Source organism: Alosa sapidissima, chromosome 7, assembly GCF_018492685.1.
Source record: "Alosa sapidissima isolate fAloSap1 chromosome 7, fAloSap1.pri, whole genome shotgun sequence".
NCBI lineage: Eukaryota > Metazoa > Chordata > Actinopteri > Clupeiformes > Clupeidae > Alosa > Alosa sapidissima.
Window position 1 is genome coordinate 6,049,686 of NC_055963.1, and position 15,000 is coordinate 6,064,685.

Sequence of the window (15,000 nt, forward strand, 5' to 3'; positions counted from 1 at the left end):
ACATGCCCTTCCAGGTCTGTTCCAGAACCTTCTCCTTCACCTGGGTGATGGTGTCACAGTCCAGCACCTTGGTGGGCATCGTTTGGGTTTCATTGGCACCTCCTCCAGTCACTAAGACATTTAGGGTCTGGGTGGACAAGTGAATGAATGGAAGAGCACAGTTAGCGTTTGAACTTAGTCTTAGTGTGGGTTGCACCAACAAGGACTAAATTAATCGTGCTTTAGGCCTAATCAAGGATTTGTTGATCTAGGTTTCATTTCCATTTGAGTTGTGTTGCACCATTTATTTATTTTTTTTAACTTTATGTTTATTGGGTAAAATTACACATTCATATACATCAATATGACATTTTCGTTTTCAAATACAAAGTTGTTTACCACATCTGGTAACCCAATATTAAACAAAAAGGAAAGAAAAAAAAAAGGGTTTAAACAAAGAAAAGAATATCTCACACACCAAAGACAAATAAGTAAATAAATAACTAAAAATGCACACACCAAAAATAATGTACAAGGTTAGTCCAGAAACAATGAGTCCAGTTGCTACATTTACCATTATACACCATCTTTGCACAGCATGACATCTGACAATATTCCTGACAATTAAGTTTCCCAAATATGCCTAAGTCCCATCCTCCTTCATCAGTTCCAAACATGGTGTCCATCGTTCCAGAAACTGTGCTTCTTGTAATCTTAGTTTATAAGTTATATTTTCCATTATGTAAATTCCGTTAACTACTGACTTCCATGTCTCACATTTTGGGGGGTCTGTTTTAAGCCAACTAAGTGTTATTGTTTTCCTGGCTGCTACAAGAAGGATATGTAATAAATATTTTGTCTTGCCATTCATCCCTGCATCTGGAACATCCCCAAGAATGGCCAACACTGGTTCCCTAGGCAGCTGAAGGCCAAATATATTATCAAGGAAATCAAATATCTCCCTCCAAAAGTTATTTAAGACAGGGCATTTCCAAAATATATGGGAGTGATCTGCTGACTCTTCCCCACAGTTCCTCCAACATGCACCTGTTCGGCTGGGATCCATTTTAGAAAGTATATGGGGGGTTCTAAAACATCTGTTGACTACTTTCCATTGGAACTCTCGCCATATGCCAGCATTGGTAACTCTATGTATTTGCAAGGAAATATTGCCCCAACTCTCCTCACTAATTTCTATTTCTAGCTCCCTTTCCCATTTATGTTTAACATGTAGAGTGTTTGTTTGCTCCATGCTAGATAGCACATTATATAGATTAGAAATGGGTTTCCCTGTATGTCTTCCCTCTTGAATCTTCATCAAGTACTGCTCAATCGGAGAGCCCAATGTCCTCAGGCCATCCCAGGAGGGTGCTTGAGTAGAAAGCTCCCTATCTGAAGATATCTAAAAAAGTCTGATCTAGGTATATCAAATTCCTCAACAAGTTGTTCAAATGTTTTTAACTTCTGAGTCTCAATAAGATGATGGATAAATGTTAGATTTAAGTATTTCCATCTTCTGTATCCTACGTCTAATTTTAAAGGAATAAAATCTTTGAGATACTCTATACTTGACAATCCTGATATGTCGCCAGGGAGATCAAAGGTTCGCTGTACCTCTCGCCATGCATTAAGAGTAGTTTTTGACCATCTGTTCTTCTAAGTATCTTCTAAGGATTTATTCTTGGTAAATGGGGCATATGCCAATGGTACCGAGGAGCAGACTGATTTCTCCATCTCTAGCCACCTTGTGTCCACCTTATTTGTAATCCAAATGGTTAGTGCCCGTAGTTGACAAGCCAACCAATACTTTCTCAGGTGGGGGAGACCCCATCCTCCCTGATGTTTAGGCAATTGTAGCACTTTGTATTTTACTCGCGGGCGTTTGTGTTTGTGTTGCACCATTTAAATGTAAGCCTTTCTTAACAAATCTGAGATTAAAACCTTGAATGGTGGAATCTTCGAAACTGCAACATTCTATTAAAACTGCAACTGTCAATAAAACCTAATTCTTGTTGATGCAACCCACCCTTGTCTGTCTTCCTCATTAGAAGCTGCTGTACTGCATAACATGACATTTTTGAGATTCATTTCCACATCATAATTGGGATTAAATGATGATGAAAATAGTGTCTCTAAGTGCAGCGATGGAACTGGCATCTTTAGCCGCTCCTTCTAGCATGCTGTTTGTCTGTGAAGCGCTTTGAGATGCACTCTGTGCATGAACAGATACAAATAAATATTTACTTAATTATATAAAGTAAATAATCAACAAGTGATTTAAAATATTAAGATTAAAAAGTGTGTGTGTGGATGTGTGTGTGTGTGTGTGTGTGTGTTCTCTCACCAGTGTGCGGTACTCCACATCCTCGCGGAGCAGCCGGTTGTCATTGAGTGTGTATTTGGCCTTGCCTGTCACAGCGTCCACAGGGCCCTTATCCACCTGGTGTTTTATGGCTCTGAACATCATGTACAGAGGCTCCCCCGCTGAGTCCTGACACACACACACACACACACACACACACACACACACACACACAGACACACATAAACACACAACACATACACACACAGACATACACATACACACACACACAGACATACACACACGCAGACACACAAACACACCCACACACATAATCACACAGACATAAACATACACACACACACAGACATACACACACGCACCCACACACACACACACACACACACACACACACACACACACAACACAAACACACACACACACACACACACACAGAACACACATGAGCAGCCACTTCTAAGACCACAGAGCTAACTCTCAGAGAGCCCAAAGCAGCTCCACAGCACAAGCCTGAGCTTAGATCTGTTTTCAAAGAGGCCTGCCATGCAGCATTCAGCTATGTATAGCAGGAATAGGATAACAAGAAAACTCAAATAACTCTCCAAAAACATGTACGCATACATTATGCTTACACTGCAAACCACCAAAAACTGCTTATTTTACAGAAAGTGCCACAACAAATGAAAAGGAGTAGGCGGCACGACAGCAAAGTGCAGCTCTGCAGCAGCTCACCCTGAGGAATGAGTAGAGGCAGATCGACATCCAGTTTGTCAGCAGTTTCTCCACCACTGACTCGGTCCTGTGAAAAGGGGGGAACAGGAGAATGTGTTGGTGGTGGCAGCCGAAGCCTTCACTCTGCTCACCGGCTGTGATGACCTACAGCTATGGCTCCCTTAGCTCACCAATTAGATTTGGGTGAACAAATCACCCAAAATGATCTCTTTATACCGTAGAACCACCCAAAATGATCTCTTTATACCGTAGAACCACCCAAAATGATCTCTTCATACCGTAGAACCACCGTAGAACCACCCAAAATGATCTCTTTATACTGTAGAACTGTAATGGTCTGAACGAGTGATTACAAAAGCTCCTCAAGTATTCTGTGCAAAAATGCTAGCAAACCTATCCACTGAATATGAATAAGTTAACATATGAATATATGAATGTTGAATAATTACGTAGTTGAACTCAAATCAGAATGAGCGCATGGTGACGGGACACTGCGTTGTCTCTCACCTCCTGAGCATGAGTTTGGGGTTCTTAGCGGTGTACTGCTCCACCAGGTCGCTGAGCAGGGTCTTCAGGATGTCGGTGAAGTACTCCAGCTTGCCGTGGAGAGCCACGGTCAGCAGGGAGGCCACGTAGGCCCGGTCCCGCGGGGAGAACGTCCGCTGGCCCTCGAGGGTGTGGATGAACTGAGGACAATACAGTGTTTCCCACAGAATTGAATTCTATTTGTGGGGGTAGGTTTGCAGAATTAACTTGAATTCAACCGTTTTTTGGGCCGCCACAAATAAGACAATGTATGGGAAGCACTGCAATATTGGCATCATGCATGTTTTGGAACACAGATCAGCGGAAACAGTGAAACTCTTGTCTGTCTCTATTTGATCTTAAGAGAAGTGGTGTGAATGTCACAAATTGAGAACAAGAGCTGGCATACTGTAGTAGAGGTTAAGCAGTTTTGTGTGTCAAATCAAAGGTAATGGTAGCACCAGTCCAAAGTGGTCAGTGATTGCGAACAGGAGACTCAGTAACGCTAGCCATGGTGACCAAGCTGGTGATACCTTGGTGAGGAACAGTTTGCTGTTGAGCAGGTTGGAGAGCTGCACCAGGCCCTGCTTCACTGTGGCCCGGCGACACTCCTGGACGTCCAGATCTCGCCTGAGTGGCGACTCCTTATGGCCAGGGAAGAAGATCCTCTCAGCGTACGTACGATAGTCCAGGATTGGGGTCCCAGATCCCACCAGATCAATGTCCATCATCTCTGTCATCAGGTCTGCACACAAAGGTGCATAGAGCACAGTTTGATTATTCATACAAACAATAATCAAATTCTTTTAACAAAGACTGGAGAATGAACTACTAAAACACCACAGTTCATTTCCAGATTCCATTCAGCCACTTGTTCAGAATATCTTTCTAAATACTTCACATAGATCGCCACAACTCTGAGTGCCGTTGCCAAAGTAAGTAAACATTCAGCACAGTCATGCCATACTAGCCAAGCAGTAAACATCCAAAGCGTTGAGCATCCCCGCCTGCCAATTATTTTAAGTATGCTATGTGCACTAAACCAAAAGGGTTGGACATTTTTGTAAATAACCATTATCGTTGTTATACTCTTTATGTGAGTTGGCAAGTCTGAGCATTAGGAGATTTGATATTGTAGGGGCTGCCCACCGGTGAATTCCTTCTTGCAGCGGTCTCTCACACTGGTCTCCAAGTTCTCCAGTTGAATCTGGACTTTCTTATAGTCCCTCAGAGCCTGTTTGCTCTTCCTCCTGAGTCACAACACAGACACATGGCTCAAATAAATAGCAATACAAATAGTGTCCAGACAACCATCATGAGGCAAAAATGTGCTTGACTATTTCAACACTCTGGGCATGCAGCAATATTCGTACCTGTATATTAAGACGATGATCAACACAATGAGGGCCACAATGGAAGCCCCTACCCCGACTCCCACCTGGGCCTCCAGAGGAAAGGTGGACTGACTCTGGGTGTCGTACTGCACTCGGCCCAAAGAGAAGTTCAGGTTCCCCATTCTGACCTGGGAACAGTAGAGATGTCCAGAGGACCAGTGTTTAAGAGCAAAGCACAGATATGAGCAAGACCGAATAGGGATGGGAAAACTTGTGTACACAAATGGGCTCAAATTTGCCATTTTGAAACATACATGATTAACAATGTAGGAACTATAGGAACAGCAAGATTAGTTTCACATTCAGTTCATGGAAAGCCTAGATTGCATTCTAAACTGTTTTCAAAAAATGTCAGAGCAGCCATCTGTTATACTAAGCAGCCCAAGCCTTGGAGCTACAACAATAGCACTGTGTGTAGCGTATTATAAGCTTACTGTACACCAAGCCTGGAGATTATGACTCACTGTGAATTCTGGGAGCACATCTGCACCCTCACGCTTCTTCAATGCCACCACTGAGGGCTGCTGGGAAGGTGGCTCACAGTACAGGTGGTTACGGGTCAGAGTTTTGACGGCACAAACACCCTCTCCAATGACAGCCACCACCTCCTCTTTGAAAATGGCCAAGTCTAAGTTTTCACCCTGCAAGTGGATCAAAAGTCAGTCACAGAAAGACAGTCAAACAGACCAGCAGTTGATTGTCATCATACTAAATATTAAAAAAAAGTGTCACACACACATGCTGTTGAAGGGAACATTTTACAGATCTACATGACATAACACTCTACATGACGTAAGAAGAATGTAAAAATGAGCCTTGGACCTCGACCGAGATGATGCTGCCAGGCTTGTGGCGATAGGGCTTGCTGGGGTCGTGTTGGTTGAGCGGTCGAAGGACGGGGTTCTGCTCGTAGCTGAAGGCATCCCCTCCGCTGACAGCCCCGAAGCTGAAGAGGACATTGTCCAGCAGGAAGTCCACCTTCACCTGGGCATGGAGTGCCTCCGCCCCCACAGCTGGCGTCCCGCACAGGATCAGAGAAGAGCTGTTCACCGCACAGCGCTCTTCAAACTAACATTAAAGGAACACAGAGTTAGACGTGTAGGACTCCAGGAGAAACGAAATGAGTCTGACGCTACATTAGTAAAGACATCAGGTTAAAAGCTGGAGGAATTCAAGTGTATTGATTAAATGTTGACAGGGCATCTTCTGGAACATATTTCAGACCAGGTCATTTATTCACATTTCAAAAAGTGAGAGCACACAATGAATTATTTTGATTCTCCTACTGCCCAGGCCTGGGGGAAAAAAACTCTCACAGTGCAGTCCAAACTGACATTTAGAAGAGAGAATATAACACGTAGGAAACATCATGTCCACCTGTTTCACTGTGCAGAGTACTCCCTCCGGACAGCCAGGCTCCGGAACAATCCGGCGTAACCTTTTGAGCGGCCTACTTTCCCTTTCTTCACTCTTCCTCCTCTTCCTTTTCTTTTTCTTCTGTGCGTGAGGCGTGAGTGGCGTGAGCGTCACGCGGATCCGTGGCTTCTGAACTACGTCCAGGTTGTGTCCAGACACTCGAATCGTCCGCCCACCACTGGAGAACAGACAGGACAGAGCATTGGTTCCCAAAGACTGGGTCGCGACCCACCGGGTGGGTCACAGGAGATTTTTATTTGGGTCGCCAGGATGAGGAAAACCTGAGGTTGTGTATTTGTACAAAACTGAGCGAGAGTTTTTACAGCTTTGAAAATATTTAACATTGTTTCATGTGAAATTGAGATTGCAGAATTGTGGGGTGGCATAGAAAAGTTTGAGACCTAAAACAATATTGGTGGTTGCATGTTAGATCTGAAGTGAAATGGGTCGTGATGGTCTGTCATTTTTAAAAAGTGGGTCCCCAGAAAAAAAGTTTGGGAAATACTGGGATAGAGGGACTAACGTGTCAGCTTTTACAGCTAAATATGGAAAGACGGCAGATGAGAAACAGACGAAAAATGACAGACCCACCTGAGGAAGCTTCTGGATGGAGCCGCCTGTGTGACATTAGGATCAGGGCAGTAATGAAAGGGAACGGCCTGCAGATGGCGCTCTGCCCTATTGAAGCGAACCACCACACTGTACTCCCCAGTCCTGTTGCTGCTGCCGGTCACACACTCGATGTGATCATCCTGCACCTCAGAGGAACTGCCGAGAAAGGGAAGAAGGGTAAGACAGAGTGACACAATACAATAATATGATGTCTTAGTATGGTGAGCCAATAGGCTTTGTTGTGCTGATTAAACATTTAAACAGAGGAACTCACAACATGATTTGCTATGTTGTTAAATGTGATGATCATGTAGTCTGTTCATATTTATAAATCATCGTACAAGATAAATTATTTACTTGACTGAGACTAAAATTGAGTATTCATGTTTTTATTAAAGGGATAAGCTTCTGCTGAGACTAAAATGTAGTATTCATGTTTTTATTAAAGGGATAAGCTTCTGCTGAGACTAAAATGTAGTATTCATGTTTTTATTAAAGGGATATGCTTCTGCTGAGACTAAATTGTAGTATTCATGTTTTTATTAAAGGGATATGCTTCTGCTTGACAATGTGAATCTTACATGGCACAGGGCACTCCTCCGATGAGAACGGCGATGTCCCGCAGGTTGCCCGTGCGTAGGCTCTGGCCAGTGATGGTGAGCAGCGTGCCTCCGGCCAGCGGGCCCCTCTGAGGGAACACGTCCGTCAGCGTCGGATCCTGAGATGACATCACAGACATGTGGACAACATGACTGACCGTACCAAATAATGTGGTTAGTGAACAGGAAAGCCATAAATAATTCTGGCTCATATTTCATGACACATCATAAACACGTTCCTCTGAGACCTTTCAGCTCAGTTTGTGTGAGCTAATCGACCCACCCTAATACAGCACAGAGATAACACAGGTACAGCAATAGAGACCTGGAAGTGGAACCTCTGTTTTGAGAGGCCGACTCCTCCGTCCTTGACCTCCACTGAGGCCTGGCCACTTCGTTCCCCTCCACTGGCTGTTGTCTCGCACACAATCCTGCACAACAAAGGACACCATGAAGCATCCGCCTCCACTAATGAGTGTTGCCTTCAGTGGCCCGTGACGCATTGTTCAAAAACCCTGACCTAAAACTTCACCAAGAGCAGCCCCTGAATACCCTATACAACCACAAAAATAATAGGATGATTGTATAACATATGTCAAATAACATCTGTCATATTATTTCAAATCACTTACATTAAAGAGCAAACCTTTTGTCTACAAAGAACTTGCTTTTTTATCATGATCAATCATCTTTCTGAATTTATCATATATAAAATGTCCAGGAGTGCTTGTGTGTTACCTCGATGAGACCTCGTAGCTACTTGGGATGACATTGCAGGGAACCCCAGCCAGGGTGACAGAGTGCTGGATGTCCTCAGCTCTCTGTCCAAGGTTAGAGCCAGAGATGGTGACAGTGGTGCCACCCTCTATGGGGCCAGAGAGAGGCTCAATCTGAAACAAGTGAATTAAAGCTTTTAAAAACACAACACAGCCAAACTGATCTCCACACTAAAACCCAATCTTATGGTATAACTAGATGCGATTTCTTCATCTATATCATGTCATTTTGCTTTGAAAACTTTAACACATTTGTACTTCCATATATATCCACCCTTTTTACTGCATATAATTACCACAACCACATCAATGCATCCGCAAATTAATTATCCATGACTATGACGCATTTGATTTGGGGATTTGAGAGTGCCTGCTGTTTGAAACTGACTGGATAATAATCTGAAAACTCTTGGATCAACAACTTCCACATTCTTGGCACGGCACAGCAAGCCAAAAGCTCACCAGGTGGATGACAGGTGCTGGGCATGTCTGCTGCACCTCGTCCGCACAGGAGTCGCCGAAGAGGCAGCTGGAGAGCGCGCCGCCACACCACACACAGCCGTACTTCTGATCCGCCGTGTGGCAGCGGCTGCAGTCCGAGCGGCCCACCGAGCAGTTATACAGAGTCACTGCAAGGGTCAAAAACAAGGTGAAAACAGGGTCAGTCTGCACGGCGCGCTGTATAACACAGTTGTTTTCTACATGCACTATTGCCTTCATTTGTCAGAACAGTAAAGTCATTTGTCAGAGGAAAATCAATATGGACAATTAATGTCAGGGGTGTTTTGCCTCAGGAGCTGTTCATGAATGTTGTATGGGGCAGATGGAGTGGAATCATAGGCTACATGTGTTGACACAGTGCACCAGCAAGGTGTAAGGCAGGCTTTATATTGTATTGTTCACCTGTACTAGATGCATGAGTGAGAAGCCACTCCTCACACAACCCTACTATTGCCCAAATACTCTAAAGCTCTGCTGTGTTTATTCTTTCATGTTTCAACATGCTTAGCTAGCTCTGACGAGTCAACAACAGTAATCAAGTTGTTCCTCTGTTGAATTTTACATTGCCTGAACATCACAAAAGATTTAACATGTAATATATGGAGCATGTGTCTTGTGCTGGAAATTAAGATTCTTAACTGTTTATCGTGGCAAAGATTTATAGAGCCATGGCAACCAAAACAAGGATTTACACAGTTCATTAAATCAAAGTTTGTAGACACAAAGCCAGGTAGAAAATCCTGCATACGACGCAATCATATGAAGCCTGTCATCTGAGGCCTGTCATGTGTCTGACGTCCACACTCTAATGCTTTTTAACGATTGACTGCATGTCAGTGCCTGACCACTGATTTGATCTCACCGTGCAGGTCCTGGACAGTGTCCATATGGAAGGCGTTCCTCCTCCTCACAGAGACCAGAGCGCTGTACTCCTCCACAACAGCCGAGTAGGAATACTAGAGCACAACACAACACAACACAACACAACCGACCTTCACAATGTGCCGACCATCACAGACATGCACATTAAGTGATTTGATATCACTGGGATGAAAATATAGTCTATACAAATGTCTTTTTTTCCTCTTTTTTTACCCAGATTTATACAAATTATATTATTATCAACGCCCAGAGAAAAGTAAACATATTAACACATTTAAACACATGACGTCAATTTTACATGATGAAAATGAGAGGAAATATAGAATGCAGAACCTTGTGCAGTTGGCAGGTGATGAAGAATAAGGAGGACTGTGCCTCATCCGCTTCGACGAAGGCGTCCACCACAACAGCCTGTCCCTCTACGGTCAGCACACACTCATAGTCCAACTCATCATCCTGACAGAGGATGGAATGGATTGCAAACCAACGAAAATACTTAGAATGAACTGCTGCCATGCTAAAATGTACACAGACAGACTTGTAGTGAGGTACATAATATGGTCTAATACAGTGTTTCTTAACTGGTGGGTCGGGACCCAAAAGTGGGTCGCAGAACCGTTCTGGGTGGGTTTAAAAAAAAATTGAAATTGCTCATTTAAAATGCTGCCTTATCAGATCTAATATTGGACCTTTATTTTAATAGACTTTATTTGTATGTCGGTCATTGCCATGGACATGGATAGACAATGTTTATGTGACAGGTCATGTTAGATATCACTTTAGCAGTAAACACAAGTAGGCTACGACCTTGAATGTTTGAAGTAGGATATGGATTCACTTAAATTGAGGACAAAATGGGACAAACCCCAGTGTGTGGTGTGCAGTGAATTGCTGGCACATGAGAGCATGAAACCATCAAAACTAACATGCCACATGGAAATCAAGCACCCCTTTCAAAGACAAACCTGTCGAGTAGCCTACTTTGAAAGGTGACATTAAGAGTTGAAGACTTCACAAATGTAATGCCAAACATCAGCATGTTCCAACAAGTAGGCCTACAGGCACTTCACGTGTCTTAGCATGTAGCTCACCACATATGGGTCGCGAAGTGATGATCATGAGAAATTGTGATGATCATGGGAAATTTGGGAAATTGTCCCAAAGCCAGACCAGTTAAGAACCACTGGTCTAATACTCCAAAAACATTCTAATTCTAGAACTGCTTCATCCACAGAAGAGTTGAATGAACGATAGGCTACTCTACTTCAATAGCTTAATCCCGTGGTAGAGGGGATGCTACCTTGTACAGATGCAGGTTGCGTCCTGTGAGGGTAATCTTCCTGTCCATGTTGACCGGCAGAAGAGAGGAGCCTTGAATGCTCTCCACACAGGGACAGGCATAAGAGCCTCCACTCACAAACGAGCCCTCATCCCCCTGTGTGGAACACACACACGCGCACGCACGCACGCACACACACACGCACACACACACACACACACACACACACACAAAAAAAGAGTGTCACAAAATGTCACCATGAGTTAAAAAAAACTTTAGCAAACTCAAATCTCCACAATGATCAGTGATACACACAGAACCGCTGCGCTCTAACTCTCAGAAGTAAATCAGAAGTAAACATTCAGCCCTTTTAAAGAAACACCCATCACATGGCTGGAGGATTGTGCAGCCAAGGGACAGATGCTACAGTACAGAACACTATGCAGTGAAACACACAAATGACCAAAATGACACAAACACAACAAATGGTGCATGCAGGCTTTTTGAAAGATTATGGGCAATGCCTGTTGATGTTGAAGTAGCTGTAGCAACATGTTTACCAGAAGAATACACAACATGCACCAAGACAACAATGCAAAACTTAAACAGAAATACAATGGAATGATTGGCAAAATAAGGATTCATGCTTATTGCTTATCTAACTTTATGACAGACGTTTCACTCCTTTTTAAAGATCAACTTCAGTTATCAGCAGTGGAGAAGCTCTGAATGCCCAGACTGACTGTATTCATTGTGGTTACACGACCAGAATGACTATTTATAAGTCTTCACTTCAGCCCACAGTCTCCATGGATGCACTGACTCACCGGTAGATAGAAATCAGCTGAGTCAGACTGGTAGTCCATGTCTGGGCTCTGAGAGAAGTCGGGCGGGCTGCTCTCCCCCTCCCCATCCCCAGAGGGCACTGTGGCAGATGACACATACAACTCCGCCCCAGCCTCCTCATCAGACTCAACGGGCGGGGGAGTGGTGCGAGCAGCCTCTGGGACAGGGGATGGAGGGATCATGTCTTCATCGAGTGGAAGCTCCACTACACTTGTCACAGGGGTGGTTCCAGCGTCCAGAACAGATTCCTCTAGCGATGAATCGGTTGTTTCCTTCTCTTCTCCAACGTCTTGCAGAGAATCATTTTGAGAACCTTGAGTCCACAGAACTTCCTCCACCCGAGTGCTGTTGTTGCTGAGGCTTTGGTCAGCGGCAGCGTGCCCGCTCTCTGTCGTGTGTGTCCCTGCCAGAGGAGTGGTGGCGGTGGGCGCGCTGGCCACAGTGGTGGCCTGGTTCAGCGTGGGTGGCAGAAGGGCCGTGGTGGCAGCAGTGGGAGGTGGCGTTGTGGGAACCAGCGTGGGCTCTGGGGTGGTGGACGGAGTCACGGAAGCTCCCGATTCAGTTGCTGAGTGAACTCCTGTGGTCGGATTTGTCGGACTTTGTGTGGTTGAGGCTAATCTATTGACAGCTTTTGTAGTTGTGGGGCCAGATGTTGGGAGTTTGAACTTGTTGACACAGGGGAGAGATGAGGAGGTGATGGACACGAGACATGAACAAAATAGAAAAAAAATATAAATACAAAATATGGAAAAACAAACAGAGTAATATACATAAATATGGACAAACACAACACAATAATATATTTAGTCTGGAGACATGGACCAGACAAAACACTGGGGCAGCAGCACAAAACAAACAAACAATCATATCAGTGAAGTGCTTGATTTCCACCACATTACTAGTTGAGCATGCAACACATATACCATATTTTCCAGACTATAAGTCGCACTTTTTTTCATAGTTTGGCTGGTCCTGCAACTCAGGTGCAACATATATATATATTTATATATAGTTTTTTTTCCTCTTCATGACACATTTTTTGACTGGTGCGACTTATACTCTGGTGCGACTTATAGTCGGTAGGTATAACCAAATAACTCAGATTTTCAGATTTGTTTGGCAGAGTAAAACTTACATGCTCATTGTAAATGATGACCCCCTCGCTGCAGGTTAGTTTGTGTGTACACAAGTGCTGGTGAATGCACCAGTTACAGCTCCAGCGACTGCTTACACAGCCTGTGCATCTATAGGGACAGGACATACACATTTGAATTATATGCATCACTCATAAAATGTCATAAAAGAAGAATGTATAACATGTCATGGCTTTCAAATCAGTCAGATATTCTTGGAGTTGATCAATGATAACATTTGTATACTAAGTTCATCCTGCATAGACTAAATTAAGGCAGAAAGCAAGTAGAGTGTGAGTTCATGTGTGTATTTGTGTTTGGGAGGAGAGGTTGTGGGTTTAGAGAAGAATTCAAAATCAGACATTCTCTGCAGTGCTTTCATCTAAATGTATACTATTTTAACATGGCAATGTAAAATTGCCTAGAAATTAGAAGCACAACATCGCCATAGACAGTGGGTACATCTACACCAAATATAAAGTAAAATAAGTAACAGTTAGCATACTGGTACATGTAAATCATTAACTAGTGCAAGCAATAACTTTTCAGCAGTTTAGGCTGGAGATCTTGTTAACAGATTGCCTTCCAGTTTGCAGGGCAGGAATGTGTGGGGCCTCTTCCCATCCCCCCCCCCCCTTCATCAGCAGCGACATCTGTCACAGCGTCTTTACTTCAGCACTGTTGCCAGCCAGGGTGACAGCTGTCCTGGCTGGCATCTCTCTCTCTCATGGCCTCCCCTTCATTCCATGGAACCACAGTTCAGCAGGGTTGATTACACGCCAAATGGTTCACATTCCTGGTGCCCATCCCTTAACACACCTTACAGTCTGTATTCAAATGAGCCTTGACCAACCTTTTTGCTTTGATTGATGCACATCCACACTCATATGCTTTCATACACACCCTTCAAATGTTAAGTGTAATGTGTGGGATTGTGATGTATTGTCAGCAAAAGTGGAGTGCATAGAAGAAATAAGCACTCACGGCTTAGTAGGGGACAGTTGTTGGACCAGACCACAGTCATAGAAGGTAAACATATGGCTGGCAACTGTGATGTTGAGGAAGCGGAGTGATAGGGGAACTGTGACCGAGTCTGCAGGACACAAGAGTGCATTTGTCAGTCATATAGCATGTCGGAGTGAGTGTCAGGAGTGTTTAGAATTCTTCAGCGCACCAGTGTGCCAGTTCGAAGAGTAGTATTTTTTAACGACAGAACATTATTAGTTATCATGCTCTCTCAAGAACAATATGTGGGGTGCAGCAGGATGTCAGGAACACTGTAACCATGAGAAAGGAGTCTGTGTTTGTGATTTTAGTGCTGTTATTCCTACAGAATTAAAACCAACAAATTCAATTATTTCTGGAATGTGTCCCCACAATTCCTGTTTTCCCAAGGAAGCAGAGGTCATCTGGATGACTACTTTCCTCTGCTGCCTCAAACAAACACCCCCTAACTATGAAAAACATCAACAATAAAGACAAACACATGCCTATTAATGACATAGAAACCATATATTTGAGACCAACATTATTATAATGAGAGAACAAAGTGGGTTTCATCCTACACAATAACTCTACATGAACTACACAAAACATATGACCTGCAATCATTGGGGGCACATAAACCAAGACTATTTGAATAGTCATGCCGGTTTTATTTGCACTCTAGTCTCCCACCTTCTCCTTGGCTGATGGATAGAACCCTCCTTGCGCCTGGAGAGTGGCAGGTGACTGTGGTGCCCTGCACAGAGGCAGGAGTTTCAGTGTCCTTAAAAACACATCTGTAGGCTTCCTCTTCGGACAGACTGGGCAAGCCTGGAACGTTCAAAACAACCTGAACAGAACATGAGATAAGGATGTAAAAACACTTGCCACATTCTGTCCACACACTGCAATATTCAATATGGTGTGCACGTGTGTGTGTGTGTGTGTGTGTGTGTGCACGTGTGTGTGTGTGTGTGTGTGTGTGTGTGTGTGTGTGTGTGTGTGTGTGCGTGTGTGTG

At 43.9% G+C, this 15,000-nt stretch overlaps 1 protein-coding gene across 3 annotated transcripts in view; it reads right to left on the bottom strand.

Moving 5' to 3' along the window:
* Window positions 1-15,000, bottom strand: part of plxnb1a (plexin b1a) — a 47,868-nt gene that overhangs the window by 7,253 nt on the left and 25,615 nt on the right. For 2 of the 3 annotated variants that reach the window (XM_042098983.1, XM_042098984.1), the window contains exons 8-29: window positions 14,675-14,831; window positions 13,982-14,090; window positions 13,000-13,108; window positions 11,846-12,529; window positions 11,040-11,174; window positions 10,073-10,195; window positions 9,720-9,813; window positions 8,819-8,985; window positions 8,319-8,470; window positions 7,906-8,011; window positions 7,563-7,699; window positions 6,961-7,137; window positions 6,331-6,547; window positions 5,776-6,021; window positions 5,418-5,594; window positions 4,933-5,081; window positions 4,709-4,809; window positions 4,093-4,304; window positions 3,542-3,720; window positions 3,035-3,101; window positions 2,324-2,470; window positions 1-127 (exon numbers count right to left, since the gene is read on the bottom strand). The exon at window positions 1-127 is cut by the window's left edge and continues 39 nt beyond it. In XM_042098983.1, coding sequence (XP_041954917.1) covers window positions 1-127; window positions 2,324-2,470; window positions 3,035-3,101; window positions 3,542-3,720; window positions 4,093-4,304; window positions 4,709-4,809; window positions 4,933-5,081; window positions 5,418-5,594; window positions 5,776-6,021; window positions 6,331-6,547; window positions 6,961-7,137; window positions 7,563-7,699; window positions 7,906-8,011; window positions 8,319-8,470; window positions 8,819-8,985; window positions 9,720-9,813; window positions 10,073-10,195; window positions 11,040-11,174; window positions 11,846-12,529; window positions 13,000-13,108; window positions 13,982-14,090; window positions 14,675-14,831 — 3,772 coding nt within the window. The remainder of the gene's footprint in view (window positions 128-2,323; window positions 2,471-3,034; window positions 3,102-3,541; window positions 3,721-4,092; window positions 4,305-4,708; window positions 4,810-4,932; window positions 5,082-5,417; window positions 5,595-5,775; window positions 6,022-6,330; window positions 6,548-6,960; window positions 7,138-7,562; window positions 7,700-7,905; window positions 8,012-8,318; window positions 8,471-8,818; window positions 8,986-9,719; window positions 9,814-10,072; window positions 10,196-11,039; window positions 11,175-11,845; window positions 12,530-12,999; window positions 13,109-13,981; window positions 14,091-14,674; window positions 14,832-15,000) is intronic. The other variant, XM_042098985.1, reaches the window with a different exon arrangement.